The 26422-nt window shown below is 40.9% G+C and overlaps 1 protein-coding gene across 2 annotated transcripts in view; it reads left to right on the forward strand.

The window, feature by feature from the left end:
* Window positions 1–26422, forward strand: part of dennd5a (DENN/MADD domain containing 5A) — a 257488-nt gene that overhangs the window by 209391 nt on the left and 21675 nt on the right. For both annotated transcript variants that reach the window (XM_072592284.1, XM_072592285.1), the window contains 3 exons: window positions 5845–5973; window positions 15737–15858; window positions 22228–22373. In XM_072592284.1, the coding sequence (XP_072448385.1) occupies window positions 5845–5973; window positions 15737–15858; window positions 22228–22373 (397 nt within the window). The remainder of the gene's footprint in view (window positions 1–5844; window positions 5974–15736; window positions 15859–22227; window positions 22374–26422) is intronic.

The following is a 26422-nucleotide window of genomic DNA, read 5'->3' on the forward strand; positions in this document are numbered from 1 at the left end:
GAGTTAGGATTGGTGGACATCTGGAGGTGTCTCCACCCTACAGGCAGGGATTTTGTTTTTTTTCCAATCCACACAGATGTCCCACCAGGATTGATTTTCTTTTCTGACCCCTGGTGGCATCTTGTATGATTGGTATTATTACCATCTCCAATCACACTCCAGTGTACCTGTTAGTTAAGATTAAGGACATTACAATGGGTCCGAACCACTGGCAAATGGATCCCTTTGTCCTCAATGATAATGAGTTTATGGAGTACTTTTCTAGGGAATTTCGGGTGTTCCTAGACATTAACTCAGGCTCGGTTAGTAGCCCACCCATCTTTTGGGAAACTGCCAAAGGGGTTAGTTATTTCTTACTCTGCCAGTAGGAAGTGGCAGAAGGGTGAGCAGCAACACCTCCTAGAAGCACGGCTGAAGGCAGCTGAGAAGGCTTACTTTGACAGGCCTCGTAGGTCAAGCTACAGAGGATTATGGCGCTGTGGTCTGCATTGAATTCCGTGCTCACGCAGACAGCAAAGAAGGAGCTTACTTTTGTAAAGCAAAGGATTTATGAGCATGGTTCTGGATTAGTGGTGCTGGAAGAGCACAGCAGTTCAGGCAGCATCCAACAAGCAGCGAAATCGATGAAGGGCTTTTGCAGTCATTGTTTTTACTTTATGAGTATGGTGACAGGCCAGGCATTAAAAGCTATCATTTAAGATCGCTTTTATCTTAACATGTGTGATTGGGCTTGTGGGGACCGTCTTTCAATATGGTTAGATATTGAAACCCCTCCGGCAGGGTGCCCCCCTTACTAGCTTGCTGGTTTGGGACAAAATGAGGACAGTTAAGGAATATTGCCATAACCCAATAGTTATCATAGTGTTAAAGCATGGAAGGCACTTTGGCAGAGGGAAGGCAATATTGGCAAAACATCTCTAACATCTATAGTGGGTATGCTGGATTTTCAATCAGGCATGATAGATTCAGGATTCAAACGTTGGGCAGCTAGAGGTGTGTCTTGCATGGGTGATTCTTTTGAGAGCGACACAATGATGTCCTTTGATCAGTTAGCGTGGAAGTACAAACTATCTAACAGGGACCTATTTCGTTTTTATCAAGTTAGGGATTTTATTTTAAAAAAACTACACTTTTGACTGATCCCTACAAATCCAACATAGAGAGGAGGGTGCTCAGTGATAAGTGTACACTTGCTGTTAGCACTTTATATCATCAGTTGGGGTGTGCCCCCTCAGATGAGTTTGATCGACTCTGCAGGGTGTGGGAGAGAGAGCTAGGTGTTGAGGTCTCCCAGAGGCATGGGAAGATATTTGGGAAAACACAAGAAAGATATCAATTTGCAATAGGACCCATGCTTTACAGTTAAAGATTCTCCAGAGTCCACTTGGCTCTGGATTGTTTGTCAAAATTTAAACCAGGGTTATCTTCAACATGTCCAAGTGCAAGGATTGTATAGGCACTCTTACCCATTGTCTCTGGTCTTATGGTACACTTCCCATTGTACTTCAGATTTCTGAAGCCTTTCCCAAGCCTTTATTCTTCTTACCAAACTGCACAACCTGACACTTATTTGCCCATTCTCCTACTGTGTCCAAATCCTCTGAAGCTTCCATGCTTCTTCAACACTACCTGCCCTTCCACCTCTCTTTGTGTCATCTGTAAATTCACAACAATGCCTTCAGTTTCTTTGTCCTGATTGTGATTTGATTTGATTTATCACTGTCACGTGTAACAAGGTACAGTGAAAAGTGTAGTCTTACGTACTTTACAGGCAGATTGTACAATACAAGTACATCAGGGTAACAGAACAGAGTGCAGGATATGCTATTATGGTATTATGCTGAGAAGGTGCAAAAAGAGAGATCAACATTAACATTAGAGAGGTTCACCCAAAAGTCTGATAGCAGTGCAGAAGAAGCTGTTCTTGAATATGTTTGTATGTGTGTTCAAATTTTTATATCTTCTGCCCAATGACAAAAGAGAACATAACCAGGGAGTGAGCGAGGGGTCTTTGATTATGTTGGTTGCTTTTCCAATACAGTGGGAATTTTATATGAAGTCAATGGATGGGAGGCTAATTTGGGTGATGACTGGGCTCTGTTCTCAACTCTCTGTAGTTTTTAGTGCTGTATAATGTGAATAATTGTAGTCCTAACACAGATCCCTTCAGAGCTCAACTAGGTACGATACTGAAAAAGACTCTTTCATCCCCATTTTCTGCCTCCTGCCAGTCAACCAATCCTCTATCCATACCAGTACCTTGCCCCTAACTCCGTGGGCCCTTATCTTATTTCGCAGCCTCCTGTGCAGCATAGTGTCAAAGGCCTTTTGGAAATCCAAATAGATCATGTCTAGTGGCTCTCTGTCTAACTTGGTTGTTACCTCCACAAAGAATTTCAACAGATTTGTTAGACGTGATAGCCACTTGACAAAGCCACGCTGACTCAGCCCTATTTTACCTTCTAAGTACTCTGGAATCTCATCCTTAAATCTTAGAGGTCAGTTTCCTGTCTTCTGTTTCCTTTCCTTCTTAAATAGGGGTGTTAAGTTAGCTATTTTGCAATCCTCTGGGACTCTCCCTGACTCCAGTGATTCCTGAAAGATGCCTCCATCATCTCCTCAGCTATCTCCTTCAGAACTCAAGGGTGTAGTCGGTCTTCTCCGGGTGATTTATCTGCCCTTAGGTCTTACAGTTTCCCCAGCACCATCTGGTAATTGATAGCCACTGCACTCACATTTGCCCCCAATTCTCGTGTAGTTCTGCTTTGACACTGGTGTCTTCCACTGTGAAAACTGATACAAAGTACCTCTTAAGTTCGTCCATTGTTTCTCTGTTCCCCATCACTGCTTCTCTAACCTCGTTTTCTAGTGGTCCAATGTCCACGCTTGCCTGTCTCTTACCTTTTTAGATATCTAAAAACTCTTGCTTTTTTTTATATTACTAGCTAGCTTACTCCCATATTTCATCTTCTCATTCCTTATTGCTTTTCTTGTTATCCTCTATTGGTTTTAAAGGTTTCCCAATCTTCTGGCATCCCACTAATCTTCACCACACAGTTCTCTTTCCCTATAGTGGAGCATCCAGCTCGCTGCTTTGTTCTGATTATACTTTCGTCAGCCTTTTTGAATTATGGGTGAGTCGATAACTCTCTGTAGATGTCTGCCACAGGTCTGGCTGTTTCTGCTCCTAGAAGGTAAAACTGAGAGAGAAGTGTATACTTTCTCTTCACAGGCTGGGTATTTCTGCTGTATCATCCCAACCCAAGGCTTGTAGCCATCAGGAATTGACCAAGTGGTTGTTAGTATGCTGAGCTCTCCTGAGGCCACAAAACTTGGTCCATTTAAAAGCTAATTGAAGGACACTCTCTGGGCAAAACAATCCTCCAACAGAGATATTTAGAAACCGACACTCCTCCTTCCTTCCCTGTCCCCCTGGGTTATCCAGCATCCTCGCACACTGTTTGAATAAGGCAATACTGTAGATATAACACATAATGAGTTCCAGTAGTTCATCTTTAAAACTGCAGCATCATCTTCCATAGTTCCTTTGGTTTAAAATTTAGTCCGTCATCTCAAACAAAAATGGTCTTTACAATGATTAAATAACATGCTAACATTTATTATCTGCTTCGGTATGTGAAGACTGGCCACTTGGGATTGTCGATTGCTGGGGCAACAAATATGCAATAAATATTGTAGAATAATACAATAAAAGAATGCCAAGAATTTTGCACACAATGGAAGTTTATGTGTGGTTATTTGAGAAAGACCAGATCAGACAGTTCTTGTGACACAGTAACGTGTGTCAAAGTTAGAATGAACTTCACAACATGCATGTGAAGTATGCATTGTTATAGTAAATTGAACATCCTGAATGATCACCATCCCAGATAACCATCATTGGAGGATGGACATCATCTGTGGAATAAATACTCCTCTGAGCTGAGAAGAGAAATATACAAAAAAAGTGCATTTTTATGTTAGAAATAGTTACTGCCTGAGTATGTTTCTGCTCTGGCAATATTTCAATACTTTGTCAGACTGACTGATTAAGATCAATGGCAAGAGGGACGTATATTAAGCACGAGGAAAAATAAACTTGCCACAGAGATTTTCTATCACTACCAACCTAGTTAACATTAATCCTGCAGAGGTATAAATAATGAGTGCCTGAACCCATTTATCTAAATTCAAGACTTTCCATTTCAGATTATTTTCTTGTTAAGCATTTGTTGCTGACATATTGAAACTTTGAACTGTGAGTGATATCCTTTATAAGGAAATGAGTTTTTTTTTAAAAATGGCGGTCAGATGATTTGCATTTCATCTTTGATTAAATAATAATTACCCATTAATTGGGTTTTCTTTGGGAGGGACAGAATGATGTAGGAAGGAGTGTAGCTACTCAGAGCTGAAGGAGACCAACATTTGGTGGAAAATGGTGACATAGTGAAAGCATTTTCTGAATGTAATATGGTGAACAGTATTTCACAAACCAAAATATGGTTTTGAATACGGCATTGAGATGCAATTCTATAGGATTATATTTTGGAAGTGGCAAGAGGGAGATGGAGTACTCTAATATGATTTTAAATTGGTTAGAGAGACACTGATGACAGAAATTATAATAAAAATGGATTCTCTTTGTGCCTAGCGTACTGAAGGAGTTTGATAAAGCAGAACCATAGGCCACAGTTGAAGATTTCTTTTGATACACCCCATTATAAGGAAGTTGTAAAAACAATTTAAAGGATCGAATGTGTATTCACTTGGATGTAACCATGGATGAGGGAAGAGGGATTTGAAAAGTTGAAGTTTTCTTCATTTGAGATGAAACATTGTAGTCACAGAATTAAAAAAGCAAGCAATTATCAAGATTTGTGATAGCATGAATAGTGATAGATTGTTTCTCCCAATTACTGAAATGATAATGAGAAATTAAAAACATCCTGAAAACTGAAACACAAATATTTAATAATCAACAATCCTGTTCTAAGCAGATTTATTTTGAAAGGAAGAAATGTTGTATACTGGTTTGCACAATAATGCCAAATTACAATGTATTATGTTGATCAAATTGTGCATGTCTAAAATTAAGTTGTCTGCTTAATAAGCTAAGGTGTGATGGTGTTGTTGATTGAATTGAAATCATTGTGGAAGAGTTGATTTGCTTTCAAAATCATCATGTTCAATTGCAAGTTATTAATGTTGATATATTTACAGTATGACCACTGAATTTAGGGACAATAAATGCAATACTATAATTCAGAAATAGTAATCTAACTGAAATTAATGTGTAGAAGGAACCCATATTTTATCTGTTCTGGCTGGAGAATTTACAGCTTGAAATTGATTCAATTACTTTTCTAGTTTTGATTGGTTACTATTTATATAAAAAAAAACTAGAATCTTCTCATTCTTAAACCTGATAAATTAATTACAACATTTTTAGTTCCTTCATTTAGATTAATGGTTTCACAAGGGCTACAAATGGCTGAAACGTTTTGGTGGTGGTCTTCAGTTTTATTTTGGTAAAAATTAGGAAAACTTACCTGTTTTCAATCTGTTAATTTTTTTTCTCCCCATTAATTAGCTTGGAACCTGCGATCTGTGTTTCTTGAGAAATCTACTGAACAACTAGAGATCACAAAACAAGGCCTTTTTTTAAAGAAAGTTCATTCGTAGGATATGGGTGTCACTAGTTGGCCCAGCATTTATTGCCATACCTTGTTAACCTTGAATGCAGTGGTTAGCTGTTTTCTTCAATGCTGCAGTCCAAATGCTATTGAGTTAAACAGGGTGAAATAGATTGACCCACTATCTGAAATTTTTTTCCTATTACAGACACATCCAAAATATTGGTGAGATCAAAACTGATGTGGGAAAAGCTCGAGCTTGGGTAAGACTTTCTATGGAGAAAAAATTGCTGTCCAGACATCTCAAGCAGCTCCTCTCAGACCATGAACTGACAAAGTAAGTAGTACAGTACTTTTCCTCGAACTACTCAGTGCTATCTTTATTCTATACCACGTCAGTAGCCAGCATAAACTATGACCAGTAAACACACATGACACATCACATCCTATACCATGCACATCACATGCCGCACATGCAATGCATAATTCTGACAAGGTGAAATGGCTAGGCCAGGTTGAAGGCATGATGAACAGAATGAGTATTATAACTATGTTGGCAGATAAAGCGTAGTGATGGTATGTTATGCTTTTAGGGTAGAAGCATATTTAGAATAGTGTTGATTTCAGTTAACTCAATATAAGATAGAAATATGTAGGAAGTGAGGACTGCAGAGGCTGGAAATCAGAGTTGAGAGTGTTGTGAGCCCTTCATTGGGAAAGACTTATGCCCAAAATATCTATTCTCCTGCTCCTCAGATGTTTACCTGATCTGCTGTGCTTTTCTAGCACTACACACTCGACTCTAAACTTGAAACATGAAGAGGAAAGTAAAGCAATAGAATTAGAACTAATAAATGTTGGCTGGATTAATTTTTGACTGCTTAGGTTCCTAATGAAGGATCAACATAACTATATTGAACAAAAGAAGAAATTGCATTTAAATAATTTATTCTCTGAGAACTTCTCAAAGTGTCCACATCTAATAATTACGCTTAATGTTTAGTCACTGTTACATAGAATGAGCTGCTACATTTTCCTATGTACAGTAAGTTACAGTAGTCAATCACAAATTAGTTAATGAGAATTAAACTGACTAGAACAATGCTCCCTATTGTTTTTACACCCTAAAAGGGAGCTTCTTTGTCTGACTGAATCAATAGAGACGGAATTATTTTAATATGTCTTGCAAAAGATAGCGCATCTCTGAAAATGCAGCAACTCCTAAGAACAGCATTGAAATGGTAGCCTAGTTTGTGTGTTGTATCCTAGCTCATAGAATCATTTCCACATGACACAGACACTAAACCAGAGAGGGAAAAACTACTACACACATTCTGGCAGAATTATAAGATTTAACAAGAGATAAAGCTGCATAACAGAAAAATTCCATGTATGCTAGTGTAATTAGCCAGGTATGTGTAAACCATTTCCAGTTCATGATTTTGAAAACAAGATTGTCTCAGAATTTCACTTGCCTGGTATTTGTTCTATCAGTTATCTGTTGTATCATATACATGGTACAATTGCCATCATAAGACTTGATATTTGTGATTACAGTAAAAGTAAGCTGATATTATAATCAATTAACAATCCAATTTACCATAGTTCATTTAGCTGGAGTTTGAATTTTCTAACTTTGTCATACAGAGGAGATAGAAAAGTACCTTTGCCAGTGAACTTCTCATAGCCAATGGGGCAGAATAGTAGATAGGAGTCACCCATGACCTGGATATTAACAGGATCACTGTAAAATATAGAGTGCATGGAATTCTTAGTATTCAGGAAATTTTTGTTAGTCAGAAGGGAGCAAGCACAACAAAAAATGGGGCAATTTTGGCCTTAATCTCAAGGAATGAAGTGGGGAAAATGAAAATGGTGGTTTTGTGAGAGCATTTTGGTGGTAATAAGCATAAAACAATTAGATTTTGCATTATTGTAAAAAGTCTCTCCATTTGATAAAAAAAAACCTGATTTTTACCATGCTTCAATGTGATATTTCAAAAGTGGAGTGCAGATAGCTACTTTCAGCAAGCCAGTTAGTCAGTAGCCAAGAAGGAAATAATAAGGGTTCAGGGCAAATGCAATCTCACAAAAGTGAATTTTAATTACCCAAATCTAAGCTTATTGGATAGCAAGGAGCAGAAAAGGTAGGATAAGGCAAATACAGAAGCTTTACGCTTCAAAATACTTGAGGCTTCTATAAAGTGCAGAAGATTAAATTAAAAAGTAAGTTTAGAAAAAGAAGGGAAAAATAAAAAAACGTGGAAACATAGTTGTCTACTAAAGTCAGGGACAGCACAGTATGTACAAATATATGAATACCAAGTATGCAATGAAGGAAAATGGGCCTCTTAAAGACCCAAAAGATAAGGGGTGTGTGTGTGTGTGTGTGTGAGTGAGAGAGAGAAAAATGTGGGCCATAATCTTAAAGAGTACTTTCCAAATGATTTTATGAAAAACAGGATGAATGCAGACAGTGTAGCTAATGAGGACAAGTCTGAAATATTTGAATGAATGAACATAACAAGAGGGGCAATGTTAAGGAGTTTTGATCTAAGCTGTGCTATTTATATATCTTTTAATAGAATTAACTTTGGAGTTTTGAATTTTGTTTTCTGTCATCTGAAGGAATTTAATGATTAACTGTAAGTATTTCTATACAGTGATTTATTGAAAAACACAGCATGAGGGAGAGATTTCCTAAAGAGTAATGGAGTTTTGTTTACATTGGGAGAGTTTGAACAAAGTAAATTGTGTATGACATTGGGCATTAAGGTAGAATAGTCTGGAATAGTTTTTTTTAGACTTAGGGAAGCATGCAAAGCTTGGAAAAAGGCTTTCTTAATTTCAGTTTAGCAGTTTTGCAGACACCTTGTCAAAAGCTAGATGTGTAAAGGGAAGAGAAAGGGAAATAGTTTTGATCTGTTTAGAAAGAGGTTACCTCAGTATAAAGAATTTAGTTTAAGTTTCAGACCAGAAATGTTTGGTTAAAAAGCCTGAAGTGGGTTATTTGAAGTTTAAAAATTCTAAGTTCAGTGTTGAAGAAAACAGCTAACCACTGCATTCAAGGTTAACAAGGTATGGCAATAAATGCTGGGCCAACTAGTGACACCCACATCCTACGAATGAACTTTCTTTAAAATGGATTGAATTTGCTGCTTTTCTACTTACCTCTCTAAACTATTCATACTTTCCTCCATTTACAGTTCTTTTTTCTTTATAACCAGTCATAAAGCCAATCGTTCTACTATCTGTAAATTTCTTCATGTCCCGTACATTTAAGACTAAATCATTGATCTATCCTACAAATAAAGGGCTGACAGTTGGAAAATTGAATTAGGGTGGATATTTCTTTTATAGCATTAAAACATGATGTGTTAGAGATCCCTAGCAGCCAAACTTTAAATGTTGGACATGATTCATGGACCGTTATACTGATGAATTTGTGCATTCATTTTATTCATAGCCAACCTAAACCTTCCAATACAAAAGAACAAGAACTGCAGATGCTGAAGATCTGAAACCAAAACAAATTGCTGGAGGGACTCAGCAGGTCTGGCTGCATCTGTGGAAAGAAAGCAGTTTTAATGTTTTGAATTCAGTAACTCTTCTATAGGTTCTGCTTTGTCTCCAGATGCTACGACACCTGCTGAGATTCTCGAGCAATTCCTGTCCTTACAATATAATGATCACTGTCCCTTAAATGTTCCTGTACTAACACTTAGGCCACTCCATTTCCAACATATTCCTGAAGGCAATGACATTGCAGTATTGTTGATAGACTAGTGATGCAGAAACCCTGGTAATGCTGTGGAGAAATGCTGTACCTAGGTTCAAATATATTGTAGGTGGTGGATTCTGAATATTTAAAAAAACCAATCTGGAACTAAAAGTGAAATCATTGGAAATTTGTCATTAAAAATCTAGAATACTTCTAGAAACATACCTTGCAGACAATATCCCAGACTACACATTCACCAATCCTGGTAATGTTCTGTTAGCGGAGGTGGCAGTGATGTAGTATATAGTTGGGAGGGACGTGGCCAAGGAGTCCTCAGCATTTACCTTATGAAGTTTCATGGCATCAGATCAAATATGAGTAAAGAAATCTTTTGCTTGTTACCATATATGCTACCACCAATTTCCCCCATCCCAATTGATGAATCATTATTCTTTCATGTTGAACACCACTGAAGGAAGCACTGAAGGTATCAAGGATGCAGAATGTTCAGTACTCTTTAAGTGGGAGATCTCAAAGACCATAATCACAAGTGTTTTGTCAGTACCACTATTAAAGTGAGGAAGTTGCTGCAAGTCTGAGTCTGCAACAGGTAGTGAAGGAACCAACAAGGGGGAAAATCTTCATCCTCATCAATCTGTTTGGAGAACTGCTGCACCTTCACATTGTGCTAAATGGGATAAATTTGAAACAGATCTAGCGATTCAAGACTGGGTATCCATTAAGTGTTGTGGATCATCAGCTGCAGAATTGTACTCTAACACAATCTGCAGAACCTGATGACCAAGCATATCCCCCATTCTACAAGTACTATTAAGCCAGGTGAAGAAACCTGTTTGAAAGAAAACATGCCAGGAGCAGCATCAGAGATCCCTTAAAATGAGGTGCCACACAGGATTACATGAAAGCAAAACAGCATAATGAGCAGGTAATAGACAGACTAAGTGATTCCATGACAAATGGATCAAATCTCAGCTCTGCAGTCCTGAATTGTTCAGTCATGCAGGTGATGGGCAATGAAACAACTCACTGGATGAGGAGGTTTCACAAATATTCCCATCTTCAAAGATAGTGGAACCCAGCACATGATTGCAAATTTTTCAGCTTAACATTTGCACTAATCTTCAGCCAGAAATGGATGGTCCATCTCCACCTCCTCCAGAAGTCTCCAGTATCACAGATGCCAATTTTCAGCTAATTCAATTCACTATGTATGATATCAAGAAACCATTGAAAGTACAGGAGCCTGTAAAGGCTATAGGCCCTGATTTTTTTCTGGCAAAGGTGCTAAAGACTCGCAGTCTAGAACTTCTACTCTCTGGTCAAACTTTCCAGTGTAGCTATAACACTGGCATCTACCCAGTAATGTGAAAAATTGTCCAGCTATGTCCTGTACACAAAGCAGACAAATCCAATCAGGCCAAATACTGCTCTATCAGTTTACACTCTAATCAGTAAAGTGGTGAAAGGGGTTATCAGCAGTGCTATCAGGCAGCACTTGCTTGGCAATAGCCTGTTCACTGATACTCAGTTTGGGTTCTGCTAGGACCACTTGGTTCCTGAGCCCAGTACAGCCTTGGTTCAAACAGTGACAAAAAAAATTCTAGAGGAGGGAAAAAGATTGAGACTGACTGCCCATGTCAACAAGGTCATGTTTGTCCAAGTGTGACATCAGAAAGCCCAAGCAAAATTAGAACTAATGAGAATCCAGACAAGAATTCTCCACTGATTGTGCCAGGTGTGACTCCAATGTTCAGCAACATTTACAACTCCCTGGATACTGAAGCAATAGGACCATGACAATATGCAGACTTGGACTGCAAGTGGCAAGTAACATCAGAGAAAATCCTAGGCACAAGTCAGGAGACGGATGGAATGGAATACTCCCACATGTCTGGATGAGTGCATCTCCAGCAATACGCTTGAAGCTTGATAACATTCAGGACAAAGTAGCCAACGAGAGTAGCACCACATCCAGAAACTTTGAAGCATCACCAGCTGCATGTTCCCTTCCAAGCAAGTCATCTATCTGACTTTGAAATATATTGCCATTCATTCATTACCTTTCTCTAATTGCCCTTGAGAACAGTTTTGAGCTGCTATCTTGAATTACTGCAGTCTAATTGCCACTGACAGACCCACAATGAAAATGGGGAGGAAGTGACAGGATTTTGATCCAGTCACCTGAAGGAAAGATGATCTACTTCCACATCTCTGTGTTGAATGACTTGGAGGTGAATTTGCAGGTGGTGTTCCCTTCTATCTGCCACACTTGCCCTTCTAAATGACAGTGGTCATCGGTTTAGAAGTTGCTGTCTAATTAGTCTTGGTGAATTTCTGCAGTACATCTTAATAGATGTTTTATTCACTTGCAGGACATTGGTGATGCTGGCTTGCCAGCATTTAGTGCCTGTCCCTAGTCGCCAGTGAGAAGGCAGTGGTAAGCTGCCTTCTTGTTTGGCTACAATCTGTGTCTCCTTCAGGAGAGAATTCCAGGATTTTGACCAGCCACAGTGAAAGAGCAGCAATATATTTCAAAGTTTCGATGATGAGTGACTGGAGGGAAAGTTGCAATTAGTAACGTTTCCATTTATTTCTGCCCTTGTTCTTCTAGATGGAATTGGTCTTAGGTTTGGAAGTTAATCTGTAAGATTTTCGTGATTTTCTGCAGTGCATCTTATAGATATAGACACTGTTGCTACTGAATATCAGTGTGGAGGAATGGATCTTTGTCCTGGATGGGGTTAAGCTTTTTGATTGTTCTTAGAACTGCAACCATCCAAGCAAGTGGGGAGTTTTCCATGACACTCTTAATATGTGCCTTGTAGCTGTGGAGAGTTAGGAGGTGAGTGGCTTGCAACAGATCTCCTAGCTTCTGACCGGCTATTGTAGCCACTGAATTTATATGGCTAGTCCACTTCAGTTTCTGGTCAATGGTAGCTCGCAGAATATTCATGGTTGGGATACGGTGATGGGACACCATTGAATGTCAGTAGTTAGATTGTCTCTAATTGGAGATGGTCACTACCTGGTAAGACTACGCACTGCTACTACTGAGTGTCAGCATTGGAAGGACTGATTGGCACCACATCAACAAACAATCATGTTGGCTGTTTTGTCCTGGATGGTACCAAGCATTTTGAGTGTTGTTGATCCTGCACTGCTTCAGGCAGGTAAGGAATATTCCATCATACACCCGCCTTATGCCTTGTGTCGACAGTGGACCCATTTTGGGGAGTCAAAACATGAATTGGTTAGTGCAAGATTCCAAGCTGTTCTTGTAGCCACAGTATTTATATGGCTTGTTTAGATAAGTTCTGCTCAAATGAAATGTATTCAGGAGACTTTTTATATCAAGATATAGAAGGTCCAATAAGGGACGGTGCAGTGATGGACCTAATTTTAGGAATGAAGCCTAACAGGTGGTTAAGGTGGTAATGGAAGAGCACATTAGTGATGGTGACCAGAACACCATGGGTTTTAAGCTTGTTCAGAAAAATGGAAAAAAATAATCTGCAGAAAAGGGTTTTGGACTGGGGGAAGCTAGACTTCATTAATGTAGGATCTGGTCGTAGTAGACTGGGAACAGCTACCACTGGATAACTCTATAGCAGAACGTTGGGGATCATTCAAAATGGAATTGGTGAGCATACAGATCCAACAGGTTCCCATTAGGTGGAAATTAGCTTAATGGTTAGAGAGGCGAAAATGAGGACTGCAGGTGCTGGAGATCAGAGTCAGAGAGTGTGGTGCTGAAAAAGCACAGCCAGTCAGGCAGCATCCAAGGAGCAGGATATTCGACGTTTCGAGCATAAGCCCTTCATTAGCAATGAGGCCTGTGGCCCAAGGGGGCTGAGAGATAAATGGGAGGGGTGTGGGGCTGGGGAAAGGGAGCTGGGAATGCGATAGCTGGGTGAAGGTGATAGATCAGAGAGGTGGGTGGAGCGGATAGGTAGAAAGAAAGATGGACAGGTAGGATAGTTCAAGAGGGCGGTGCTGAGTTGGAAGGTTGGATCTGGGCTAAGATGGGGGGGAGGGGAAATTAGGAAACTGGTGAAATCCCACATTGATCCCATGTGTTTGGAGGGTCCCAAGGCGAAAGGTGAGGCATTTTTCCTCTAGGCGTTGGGTGGTTAGGGTTTGGCGGTGGAGGAGGCCCAGGACTTGCATGTCCTTGGTGGAGAGGGAGGGGGAGTTAAAGTGTTTGGCCACCTGGTGATGGGGTTGTTTAGTGCATCTGTCCCAGACGTTCTCTGAAACGTTCCAAAAGTTGGTGTCCTGTCTCCCCTATGTCTAGGGGGCCACATCGGGAGCAACGGACACAGTAGATGATGTGTATGGAAATACAGGTAAATCTCTGTCAGATGTGGAAAGGTCCCTTTGGGGCCTTGGATGGAGGTAAGGGGGGAGCTGTGGGCGCGGGTTTTGCATTTCTTGCAGAGGCAGGTGAAGGTGCCAGGAGTGGGAGATGGGGTGGTGGGGGGCATGGACCTAACAAGGCAGTTAAAGAAAGAATAGTTTCTCCGGAACGCAGATAGGAGTGGAGAGGGAAATACATCCCTTGTGGTGGGGTCTGTTTGTAGATGGCGGAAATGGTGGAGGATTATGTGATGTATTCAGAGGTTGGTGGGGTGGATAGTGACGACTAGGGGGTTTCTGTCCTTGTGGCGATTGGAGAGGTGGGGTTCAAGGGCGGAGATGCAGGAAGTGGGAGATGTGCTGGAAGGCATTGTCGACCACGTGGGAGGGGATGTTGCAACCTTTGAAGAAGGAGGCCATCTGGGATGTTCTATGGTGGAATGGGTATTCCTGGGAGCAGATGTGATGGAGGTGGAGGAATTGGGAAGAAGGGATAACATTTTTACAGGAGGCAGGGTGGGAGGATGTGTAGTCCAGGTAGCTGTGGGAGTCAGTGGGTTTGTAGTAGATGTCTGTGTTGAGTTGGTTGCTGGAAATTAAGATGGAGAGGTCCAGGAAGGGGAGGGAGGTGTCCAGAATGGTCCAGATGAACTTAAGGTTGGAGTGGAAGGTGTTAGTGAAGTTGATGATCTGTTTGACCTCTTCATGGGAGCCTGAGGTGGCGCCAATACAGTCATCGATGTAGCGGAGAAGGTGGGAAATGATGCTGGTGTAGCTGCGGAAGATGGATTGTTCCATGTACCCAACGAAGAGGCAGGCATAGCTGAGGCCCATGCAGGTGCTTATGGCTACCCCATTGGTCTGGAGGAAGATTCGAAGGAGAAATTGTTGAAGGTGGGGACCAGTTCAGCCAATCAACTGAGAGTGTCAGTGAAAGAGTACTGGTTGGGTTGGTGTGAGAGGAAGAAATGGAGGTTAGAGACAAAGGGTGATGGTAGAAGGATGTTTGTGTGTATGGGGAGGCTGGATCAGTTAAGGTTAGAGCAGAGGAAACTCAACGAGGACCTGATTGAGGTGTATAAGATTATGAAGGGCATGAGTAGGGTCGATGGGAAGCAGCTGTAGCCCCTAGTTGAAGGATGAATAACAAGGAGCCATGATTTTAAGGTGAAGGGCAGGAGGGTTAGAGGGAATTTGAGGAAAAGAAATTTCAACCAGAGGGTGGTGAGAGTCTAGAATGCACTTCCTGGGGGGTAGTTCAAGCAGGAAACCTCACAATCTTTAAATAGTTCTTGGATAAATAATTGAAATGCCATAACATTCAGGGCTATCGGGCAAGTGCTAGAAAGTGAGGCTAATGTAAATTTAGAATAGTTTTGTCAGTGCCGACTCAATGGGCCCCTTCTGTAGTTTGATTCAATGGTCAGTGCCTGGCACTTATGAATGTTACTTGCCACTTTATCAGCCCAAACCTGGATGTTGTCCAGATCTTCCTGCAGTTGGATGTGGACTGCTTCAGTATCTAAGGAGTTGTGAATCATGCTGAACATTATGCAGTCATCAACAAACATTTACATCCTGACCCCACAATAGTGGGAAGGTCATTGATGAATCAATTAAGATATTTGGGCTTGGGACACTGAGAAATTCCTGCATAGATGAACTGGAGCTGAGATGATTGATGTCCAGCATCCATAACCATCTTCCCTTTTGCAAGGTATGATTGCAACAACAAAGAGAATTCCCATTGATTCCCATTGCTCGGTCTAGTGTGGACTGTCCTTCTGGAAATAACTGGTATGCATCAGTATCTCCTTGGACACTATTATAGTTATCTGGTCTTTATTAGTGAAGAAGAATTGATAGTGAATAATATTTTGTTTGGATATCCCATTATAAAAGCATCCTAACTCTTTAATATTTGGTCAAACAATTACCTATTTTTCTCAACTGTTTTCTTAAAAATATTCTTGCTTAAAGGCGTCTTCTTTTATAATTACAGAAAACTATATAAACACTATGCCTTCCTTCGCTGCGATGATGAGAAGGAACAATTCCTTTATCACCTCCTTTCATTCAATGCAGTGGATTACTTCTGCTTTACTAATGTCTTCACAACAATCAGTAAGTATCTATTGATATGCTAAAAATGACTGAGCCATAAATAGGAGCTTATTGGATTTGATAGCATTGTAACTACAGAATATCCTTGCATTTTCCTGTCAAAACATTCATTTGAGATTTAGTTATTTGATGTACATTTAATTTTGGGATGCATAAAGTAGTAATGTGTAGCCACTATAATTAGGGAAACTAGTATAGCTGAGGAAACTGAGTACAAACTGGAGAGTTTGTTATGGATCTTGATGTACTAATGGCAAAAGAACCAGTTCTTTGGTGAGAACTGGTAAGTGGTAAATGTCTGTTCTTAAGTTTCAAAATTGCTGGTGAAGTTAAAAACAAAAACCATGTAATTAAGTGTACAATTTACTTAAATAGCTAAATCTCATTAAGAGTGGCAGAACTCTGCCAAAAGGTGTTCTGTTATGGCTGCAGAATGTGGAAGTTCTTGGATAACATTGTGATCCAGGGCAAGCTCATCTGTACCAAATGTTTGCAGTGTGGGAAACCTCAGCTCAGAGTCATTAAGGCCAAAAATCTCATAACACCAGGATGTAGTCCAGCGGATTTATTTGAAAACACTATTTCGGCTAGCACCTAATGAAGAAGCAGTGCTCCAAAAACTGGTGTTTTCAAATAAACTCATTCGACTATAACCTGTCACGTGATTTTTGATCTTGTCCAACCCAATCCAACACCATCACCTCACACCAGTCATTAAGCTAGAGGCTGAGCTGCATGCTCTGCAATAAATGAAGAAAGGAGAAGTTACCTGGATACTTTGTACCAGGAGACACAAAGGATAGTGATTTCTGATTTGGTCAGCAGCCAGGAGAGTGTTAGTTTGAGTGAGACGTGCAAGGGGTCAAGAGGGTAGGAGTGCAGGTGTGCCAGCCACTGTGATTGTCTGCAATAGGTTTGAGTGACTCTCAGCTTGTTTGGATGAGAGCAAGGACTGCAGGGTGGATAGCAAACTGACCATCCAAGTGAGAGAGAAATAAAGAATGTATGCTAATAGGGGAAAGTATAATAAAGGGTTTGGCACTCTTTTCTCCAGAAAGAGTGAGAGTCCAGATAGCTGCATTGTCTTCCCAGTATCATAGTTCAGGACATTTGCTCAAGGTTGGAGAAGGACTTGCAGTGGGATGGGGATAATCCCATTGTCCTGACCACATATGTGCTGGAAACCTATGTAGAACTGGGAAAGAGATTCTGCAGAGAGAATAGGCTTAGTTGCTAATCATTAAATTATACAGCAGAAATGTAAGGGTGATAATCTCAAAGGTGATTGTTGCGTGAACCACATACAAATTGGCATACGGGACGTAAAACTAGAGAGATGAATATGTGGCTCAAAGACCAGAATGGGAAAAGTGATTTCAGTTGATGGACCCTGGCGCAAGTCCTGGGGAAAGTGGAGTTGTACTGTTATGACTCTCTTTTGCCCCTCTTAATCAGTCTCTATGTCTCCCTTTGCAAGAGCAAAACTTGTTCCCAATCCTCTAGTCGGTCACTTTTCTGGCCAATTTGTATGTGTCTTCCTCAGATTTAATTCTATCTCTAATTTGCCTTGTTAACCAGGGTGTTAGTCAGTTCCTATTTCAGTTCTGGGATCATTGTTCTTGCAAGCCTCATAACTAGGGCAGTAAAGAGAGTCTTAAACTAAATAGTGGTGGCAAGGGATCAAATGTGGAAAGATGCGGTATATCAAAGAGACAAAGTTCAAAAGGAAAATAATAATATCTAAAATAGGGATCAGAGAATAATAGAAAGGGTCAGAGGAGAAACCTCAAAATGTATCCGCGATCAAGATTAGATGTTACAGAGGTAACCCAACAAAAGATCAAAACTAAGGCCTCTGGGTCTAAATACACATAGCATTCATAACAAAGCAAACAAATTGATTGCCAGAAGTGGATTAAATAAATATGATCTGATAGCCATTGCAGAGATTGGGCTGCAGAATGTCTAGGATCAGGTCCTGAATGTTGAGGGATTCAAGAACATTCAAGAAGAATAGGAAGTATAGTGAAGGATAACACTTAATCAAGGATGGTATTTGTGCGGTATTTAGAAATGAATTTGGCTCAGGAGATTGAGGTGTGGAATCACTTTTTGTGGAACAAAGAAGTCACTTGTGTGAGTTGTTAATAATGTCCCAAACAATAACTGCAATGTACAATATACAAGAAGAAATATTGGGTTCCTGTGATAAAGCGATGGCATTAGTTGTGGTTGACTTTAATTTGCTTATAAACATAAAATAATGAATTTGGCAATTGTAATATGCATTAGGCACTCAGAATGCTTTCATGGCAATTTCTCACAGGAGCACATTCTGGAACTGACTAGAGAATAAATTGTATTAGATTTAGGATTATGTAATGTGGCAGGATTAATTAATGACCTCAGATTAAAACAGCAACTATACAATTGAAATTTACATGCAGTTTGAGAGGAAGAATTTTAGTATTTTAAACTTCAATAAGGTCAACTATATGGGCAAAGAAGCTGGCCACTAGACTATGGGATAGATGAATAGAGATGCAGTGGCAGATATTTAAGGTGATATTTCAGAATAAGTATATTCCAACTTTAAACAAAAATTCTAAAGGGGGGAGGGCGGGGGTCTCACAATCTGTGATTAATTGAATTAGAGAAGGTATCAAACTTAAGGACAAAGTGTATAATTGTGCTAAAATGAGTGGCAAGTCAGATGACTGTTCAGAACATAAAGAATTGCAGCAAAAGATGGAAGGTTAACCAGGAGGAAGGAATTAGAGTACTGTCGGTTCTACTGTAATGCATGTTTCTTTAACGCAATTGAAGAATTTTGACTGTTATTTGTACCACGCAAACTTTCCTTACTTGCAATGTTTATAATATGATTCTGGTCCATTAGTTTAGATGGTGCAACTCTTGCGTGATTTTCTTAATGCAAGATTGCACGAGAATGGACCTATCATGTTATATCAGAACTGAGTATATATGAGGAAAGTAACCAGGAATGTTAAAACAGACAGTAAGAGATTCTATGGATTTACAAAGTAACCAAGGAAGCAAAATGAGTGGTTGTTTAGAAATTGAAAATGGAGACATTAACAGTAGGTAAGAAAATGGTAAATGAAGTGAACAAACATTTTGCTTCTGTCTTCATTATAAAGATTGTGAAACAAAATTCCACTATTGTCAGAGAATCAGGAGGTGTGAGGAAGTGAAAGACTTAGAGAAATTTCAAATAACAATACCAAAGAAGCAATACCAAGCAATCTGATGGAACAGCAAGCTGACACATGTCCAGATCCAGAAAAACTTCATTCTAATATCTAAAAAGAGGTGGCGAGTGAGCTAATGGGTGTTAATTTTCTAAAATTTCCTAACTGCTCAAAAGGTTCATCAGTTTGGAATGTAGCAGTATAATACCCCCTCTCTTCAAGAAAGGAGGGAGACAGGAAACGGAACTAAAGGCCAGTCGGCATGATAGGTATTAGAAATGATCATTAAAGGATGATAACAGGACACTTAAAAAAAATCTCAACATCCACATAAAAGGGAAATCTTTTGAATAGGCCCCTAGGCCCATCGAGTCTAAGCCTAAGATGTGCTACTGCCTACACTAGCTCCACTTTTCTGCATGAGGCCCATAGTCTGAAGTAGCATGAACACTGCCACAACTGGACAAATTAATTGTGGTATTTATGAAACACCATTCATCAGTGAAATTGTATAGAAGAATGTATATATCATGCTAATGTGTTATTCAGTTAGAACTCAATAAAATCAACACATTTCTAAATTTTGAATGACTAATGCGTATCTATTGAATCATTTTATCTTTCTATTTTGATAATAAGAAAATCGAAAATGTTGATGATACTTTAGTGACTGTAGGGAAATAGATGGTGACATCTTGCAAAATGTCCAGAATATAGAGGAGGAAGTGCTGGATGTCTTGAAACGGATAAAGGTGGATAAAACCCCCAGGACCTGATCAGGTGTACCCGAGAACTCTTTGGGAAGCTAGAGAAGTGATTGCTGGGTCTCTTGCTGAGATATTTGTATCACCGATAGTCACAGGTGAGGTGCCGGAAGACTGGAGGTTGGCAAACATGCTGCCATTGTTTAAGAAGGGCAGTAAAGACAAACCAGGAAAGTATAGACCGGTGAGCCTGACCTCGGTGGTGGGCAAGTTGTTGGAGGGAATCCTGAGGGACAGCATGTACATGTATTTGGAAAGGTAAGGACTGATTAGGGATAGTCAACATGGCTTTGTGCGTGGGAATTCATGTCTCACAAACTTGATTGAGTGTTTTGAAGAAGTAACAAAGAGCATTGATGAGGGCAGAGGAGTGGATGTGATCTATATGGACTTCAGTAAGGCGTTCGACAAGGTTCCCCATGGGAGACTGATTAGCAAGGTTAGATCTCATGGGGAACTAGCCATTTGGATACAGAACTGGCTCAAAGGTAGAAGACAGAGGGTGGTGGTGGAGGGTTGTTTTTCAGACTGGAGGCCTGTGACCAGTGGAGTGCCACAAGGATCTACTTTTTGTCATTTATATTAATGATTTGGATGCGAGCATAAGAGGTACAGTTAGTAAATTTGCAGATGACACCAAAATTGGAGGTGTAGTGGAAAGCGAAGAGGGTTACCTCAGATTACAACAGGATCTGGATCAGATGGGCCAATGGGCTGAGAAGTGGCAGATGGAGTTTAATTCAGATAAATGCGAGGTGTTGCATTTTGGGAAAGCAAATCTTAGCAGGACTTATACACTTAATGGTAAGATCCTAGGGAGTGTTGCTGAACAAAGAGACCTTGGAGTGCAGGTTCATAGCTCCTTGAAAGTGGAGTCGCAGGTAGATAGGATAGTGAAGGCGGCGTTTGGTATGCTTTCCTTTATTGGTCAGAGTATTGAGTACAGGAGTTGGGAGGTCATGTTGCGGCTGTACAGGACATTGGTTAGGCCACTTTTGGTATATTGCGTGCAATTCTGGTCTCTTTCCTATCGGAAAGATGTTGTGAGACTTGAAAGGGTTCAGAAAAGATTTACAAGGATGTTGCCAGGGTTGGAGGATTTGAGCTATAGGGACAGGCTGAACAGACTGGGGCTGTTTTCCCTGGAGCATCAAAGGCTGAGGTTTACAAAATGATGAGGGGCATGGAGAGGGTAAATAGACAAAGTCTTTTCCCTGGGGTCAGGGAGTCCAGAACTAAAGGGCATAGGTTTAGGGTGAGAGGGGAAAGATATAAAAGAGACCTAAGGGGCAACATTTTCACGCAGAGGGTGGTACGGATATGGAATGAGCTGCCAGAGGAAGTGGTGGAGGCTGGTACAATTGCAACATTTAAGAGGCATTTGGATGGGTAAATGAATAGGAAGAATTTGGAGGGATATGGACCGGGTGCTGGCAGATGGGACTAGATTGGGTTGGGATATCTGGTCGGCATGGACGGGTTGGACTGAAGCGTCTGTTTCCATGCTGTTCCATGTCTGTGGAGAGACGTGCAGAAGTAACCTTTCAGATCTAACACCATTTGTCACAACATGACTTCTTTAACTTTGTCTGTTAGGTTTTCCATCTGTTTCAGTAATATTGCACACTTAAACCCATTTTTCTAAAGCTGTTTTCTAAATAGATTTTGAAAGAAATGTTAAATCAAAAGAAGAATGGGCAAGATAAGAAATCTCCAGTGATGTTTTAAAAGTGTTACAGATATGTTAAAAATCTATTACGATATTTTAAAAAATTCTCTGTGTACAATAAGTACTAGCCCTTAATTTGTAGGATTGAACGTAAATAGAATTTGAAGGATTGGAGATCAACTTCCATGCTAATAAGTCTGAGTCCATCTCTAATCAATTGAAGTGAACAGAGTAGGTAAGTTAGTGTCAAATCAGGTTCAGAAAGAGAAGTAGGGGAAAAGATTAATTAAATTTAAGCTAAAATCTTAATGCAACAAAGAAATGTAAGAAAAATATTTTAAAGTTTATGAACTTTAAAAAGCTAAGTGCTTTAAATACTAGCTCTAATTTTAACAGTGAATTTCACTGTAATTAAGGCATAACTTCATGAAGCTTATTGGGAGATTGAGCAGGAGTGCTGTTTTCTTAATGATAACAAAAGCAAAGCAATATAAGTCTTCCATGAACATGTAGCATTTTGAAATTCAATGGGAATTTATTCTGTTGTTGCAGGGCAATGTATACATTTAATCAGTGCAATTTAAACTCAGTGCTATGTTGACAGCAAATTCTTGGTTGCTCCTAATCATTCAGATGAGAGGTTATTTTAAGACTTATTTTTAATGGACTTGCGAAGGTGTTGCTTGCAGCATGCTGATATAAATTATGTATTTTATATTGACAGTGATTCCATACCATGTGTTGGTCATTCCAAGTAAAAAGTTAGGTGGCTCCATGTTTACAGCTAATCCCTGGATCTGTATATCAGGAGAACTGGGAGAGACGGGAATCTTACAAATACCCAAAAGTATCCTTGAAATGACATTTGAGGTCAGTAAAGATACAACTAAGTGTAGGTTTGATTGGTTTTTCTATAAAATTTCTGTTTATTATTCATTGCAGTTTGGTGTAGTACACTTACATTTTTATTGATGTGAAACATCTAAAATGTTCAGAAAAATGCCTTATCTGTTGGTCCCATTTTAATTTTTTTTGCTATGTCTCATTACTTATCAAGCTGTAAAGACAGTACGAGAATGAATTTTATTGATTTCTGTCTTTGCCACCAATCCCAAATAGACGTAAGAATTCAAAGTTAATGAGAAGATTTGTAGCTCGGGTGCTCGTTGTTGTGGTTCTCGGTGAACAGAACCACAACAGACATAAGAATTTCATCAATTTTTATGCGGGAATTAGGATTTGTTTCTTGGGCTTTCAGAGTGTTCTGCTTAATTTAGATTTTGAATTGTATGTAAAATAAACTTAAAATGTATTAAAACTTTCAAGAAAGCAAAAATGCAACAAGTCCGTTTTATATAGAGCTACTAAGCACTTTATTACACATCTTCTGTATAGTTAAGGTTTTATGTTCATCCTTGTGATTTGAGCATTGCTAGCAATATTTGGCATTTATTGCTTTTAAAGGTTGTGATAAGCATTCATCTTGAACTCGTGCAGTTAATGTCAAAGAGAGAAAACCACGAGGCCATTAGTTAGGAGACTGTAGGATTTTGGTGCAGTAACAATGAACATATATTACTGATCCTTCAATTATAATGTTGTATGGGAAATTTAGGAGGTGATGTTATTCCCATGTGCTAGTTGTCTTTGTCCTGCTAGATAGTGGAGGTTATGAGTTTGGGAGCTGGTCCCAAAAATTCCTTTTTCAGGGGCATAGATCATATTCACCACTTCCACAATCATAGATCATATCCACCACATCCATATTCTGGTCATGGATGTTTAAGTTGGTGAATGGACTGCTGAACAAAGAGACTACTTTTGTCTTGAGTTTTTTTTTTAACCAAGAAGCTTCTTGTGATGTTGTAGCTTGTTTGTCCTACCAAATGCTAAGTATTCCATTACTCTCAACTTGTAGGGATCAAAGTGGCTTTGATGAGTTCATTTAAGTCGTCACTGGACAGGCATATGGACGTACATGGGATAGTGTAGGTGGGATGGGCTTCAGATTAGTATGACAGGACGGCGCAACATCGAGGGCTGAAGGGCCTGTACTGTGCTGTAATGTTCTATGTTCTATGTTCAATGATGAGTGAACTACTGAATCACTTACTAGTGCATATTCAACATCTGATTTTCACAAGTACCTACAAAGGTTAAGTTCCTGGTCCATCTGGAATTTTTCTATCTCATCTGCATCCTTCTGAATTTTGGTGGAAACACAGTAATTAAAAATGTGTTGCTGGAAAAGCGCAGCAGGTCAGGCAGCATCAAAGGAGAAGGAGAATCGACGTTTCGGGCATAAGCCTTTCTTCAGGAATGAGGAGGGTGTGCCAAGCAGGCTAAGATAAAAGGTAGGGAGGAGGGACTTGGGGGAGGGGCGTTGGGAATGCGATAGGTTGAAAGAGGTTAAGGTGAGGGTGATAGGCCGGAGAGGGGGTGGGGGGCGGAGAGGTCAGGAAGAAAATTGCAGGATTGGAAGGAGAAGTTGTTAAGAGTGAGGACCAGTTCAGTCAGTCGAAGGAGAGTGTCAGTGGAAGGGTACTGGTTGGTTCGGTGGGAAAGGAAGAAGCGGAGGGCTTTGAGGCTTTCGTGATGGGGGATGGACTCATCACGAAGGCCTCAAAGCCCTCCACTTCTTCCTTTCCTGCCGAACCAACCAGTACCCTTCCACTGACACTCTCCTTCGACTGACTGAACTGGTCCTCACTCTTAACAACTTCTCCTTCCAATCCTCCCACTTCCTCCAAACCAAAGGAGTAGCCACGGGCAACCGCATGGGCCCCAGCTATGCCTGCCTCTTCGTTGGATATGTGGAACAGTCCATCTTCCGCAGCTACACTGGCACCACCCCCCCACCTTTTCCTCCGCTACATTGCTGACTGTATCGGTGCTACCTCATGCTCCCACGAGGAGGTTGAACAGTTCATCCACTTTACTAACACCTTCCACCCCGACCTCAAATTTACCTGGACCATCTCAGACTCCTCCCTCTCCATCTCTATCTCGGACGACCGACTCAACACGGATATATATTATAAACCGACTGACTCCCACAGCTACCTAGATTACACCTCTTCCCACCCTGCCCCCTGTAAAAACGCCATCCCATATACCCAATTCCATTGCCTTCGCCGCATCTGCTCCCAGGAGGACCAATTTCAATACCGAACAACCCAGATGGCCTCCTTCTTCAAAGACCTTAATTTCCCCTCAGACATGGTTGACGATGATCTCCACCACATCTCCTCCACTTCCCGCTCCTCTGCCCTTGAACCCCGCCCCTCCAATCGCCACCAGGACAGAACCCCACTAGTCCTCACCTACCACCGCACCAACCTCCAGATACATCGGATCATCCTTTGTCATTTCCGCCACCTCCAAATGGACCCCACCACCAAGGATATATTTTCCTCCCCACCCCTGTCAGCATTCCGGAAAGACCACTCCCTCTGCGACTCCCTCGTCAGATCCACACCCCCCACCAACCCAACCTCCACTCCTGGCACCTTCCCCTGCAACCGCAAAAAATGCAAAACTTGCGCCCACATCTCCCCCCTCACTTCCCTCCAAGGCCCCAAGTGATCCTTCAATATCCATCAGAAATTCACCTGCACATCCACACACATCATTTACTGCATCTGCTGCACCCGATGTGGCCTCCTATACACTGGGGAGACAGGCTGCCTACTTGCGGAACGTTTCAGAGAACACCTCTGGGACACCCGCGCCAACCAACCCAACCGCCCCGTGGCTGAACACTTTAACTCCCCCTCCCACTCCACCAAGGACATGCAGGTCCTTGGCCTCCTCCATCGCCTGACCATGGCAACACGCGCCTGGAGGAAGAGTGACTCATCTTCCGCCTAGGAACCCTCCAACCACAAGGAATGAATGCAGATTTCTCCAACTTCCTCATTTCCCCTCCCCTCACCTTTTCTCAGTCCCAACCCTCAGACTCCGCACCGCCTTCTTGACCTGCAATCTTCTTCCCGACCTCTCCGTCCCCCACCCCCTCTCCGGCCTATCACCCTCACCTTAACCTCCTTCCACCTATCGCATTCCCAACGCCCTTCTCCCAAGTCACTCCTCCCTACCTTTTATCTTAGCCTGCTTGGCACACCCTCCTCATTGCTGAAGAAAGGCTTATGCCCGAAACGTCGATACTCCTTCTCCTTTGATGCTGCCTGACCTGCTGTGCTTTTCCAGCTCTGATCCCCAGCATCTGCAGTCCTCACTTTCTCCGAGGAAACACAGTAATGGTATTCTCACTGAATGTTATAAGGTTTAGCTTCTCTTGTTGAAGAAAGTCAGTGTATGATGTGTGATATTGATGCTACTTGACATTAAACAGCCTAACATTGGATATTGTGTAAGTCTTATTTTGCTTAGACTTGCAAAATGTTCATAAATGTCTTCACTGTTTCTCGCATTTGTTTGACTTGTTGCTGCCCATACTCCTTCCCAAATGATAGACAAATGACCCATTTCCCAGCCCCGACTCTTTGCAACTAATCTCAAGTGAATGATGAAAATGCCATTGATTAGTTTGCAGCAAAAGTGGGCCTGATTTAGTATTGTCAATTTGGACACGACACACCAGTCAGAGAACCGGCAAAAGACCTGCATCACTTCTGTGGGAAAGGCCCAGACAAATTGTTTGTCAGACACTTAATTGATCAATATTGGGCCTTTCCAGAGATCTAGGATTCCAATCGTTGAAACCAGAAGTGGCAATTGCTGTTGCTCATGGACCCACAAGATGTCTAGTACTGATGAGATACTTAAGCCACAGGTGAAGGAGGGGTCACTGACAGGCAAAGGAATGTTAGAATAAGGCTGGGCGAGTGGCTGTTTACATGCCTCCCTTCTCTGATGGCAGCTTCCTGAATCACTCAAAAATAGCCATGTGAGTGTTT

Source organism: Chiloscyllium punctatum, chromosome 22 (genome assembly GCF_047496795.1).
Source record: "Chiloscyllium punctatum isolate Juve2018m chromosome 22, sChiPun1.3, whole genome shotgun sequence".
Lineage (NCBI taxonomy): Eukaryota > Metazoa > Chordata > Chondrichthyes > Orectolobiformes > Hemiscylliidae > Chiloscyllium > Chiloscyllium punctatum.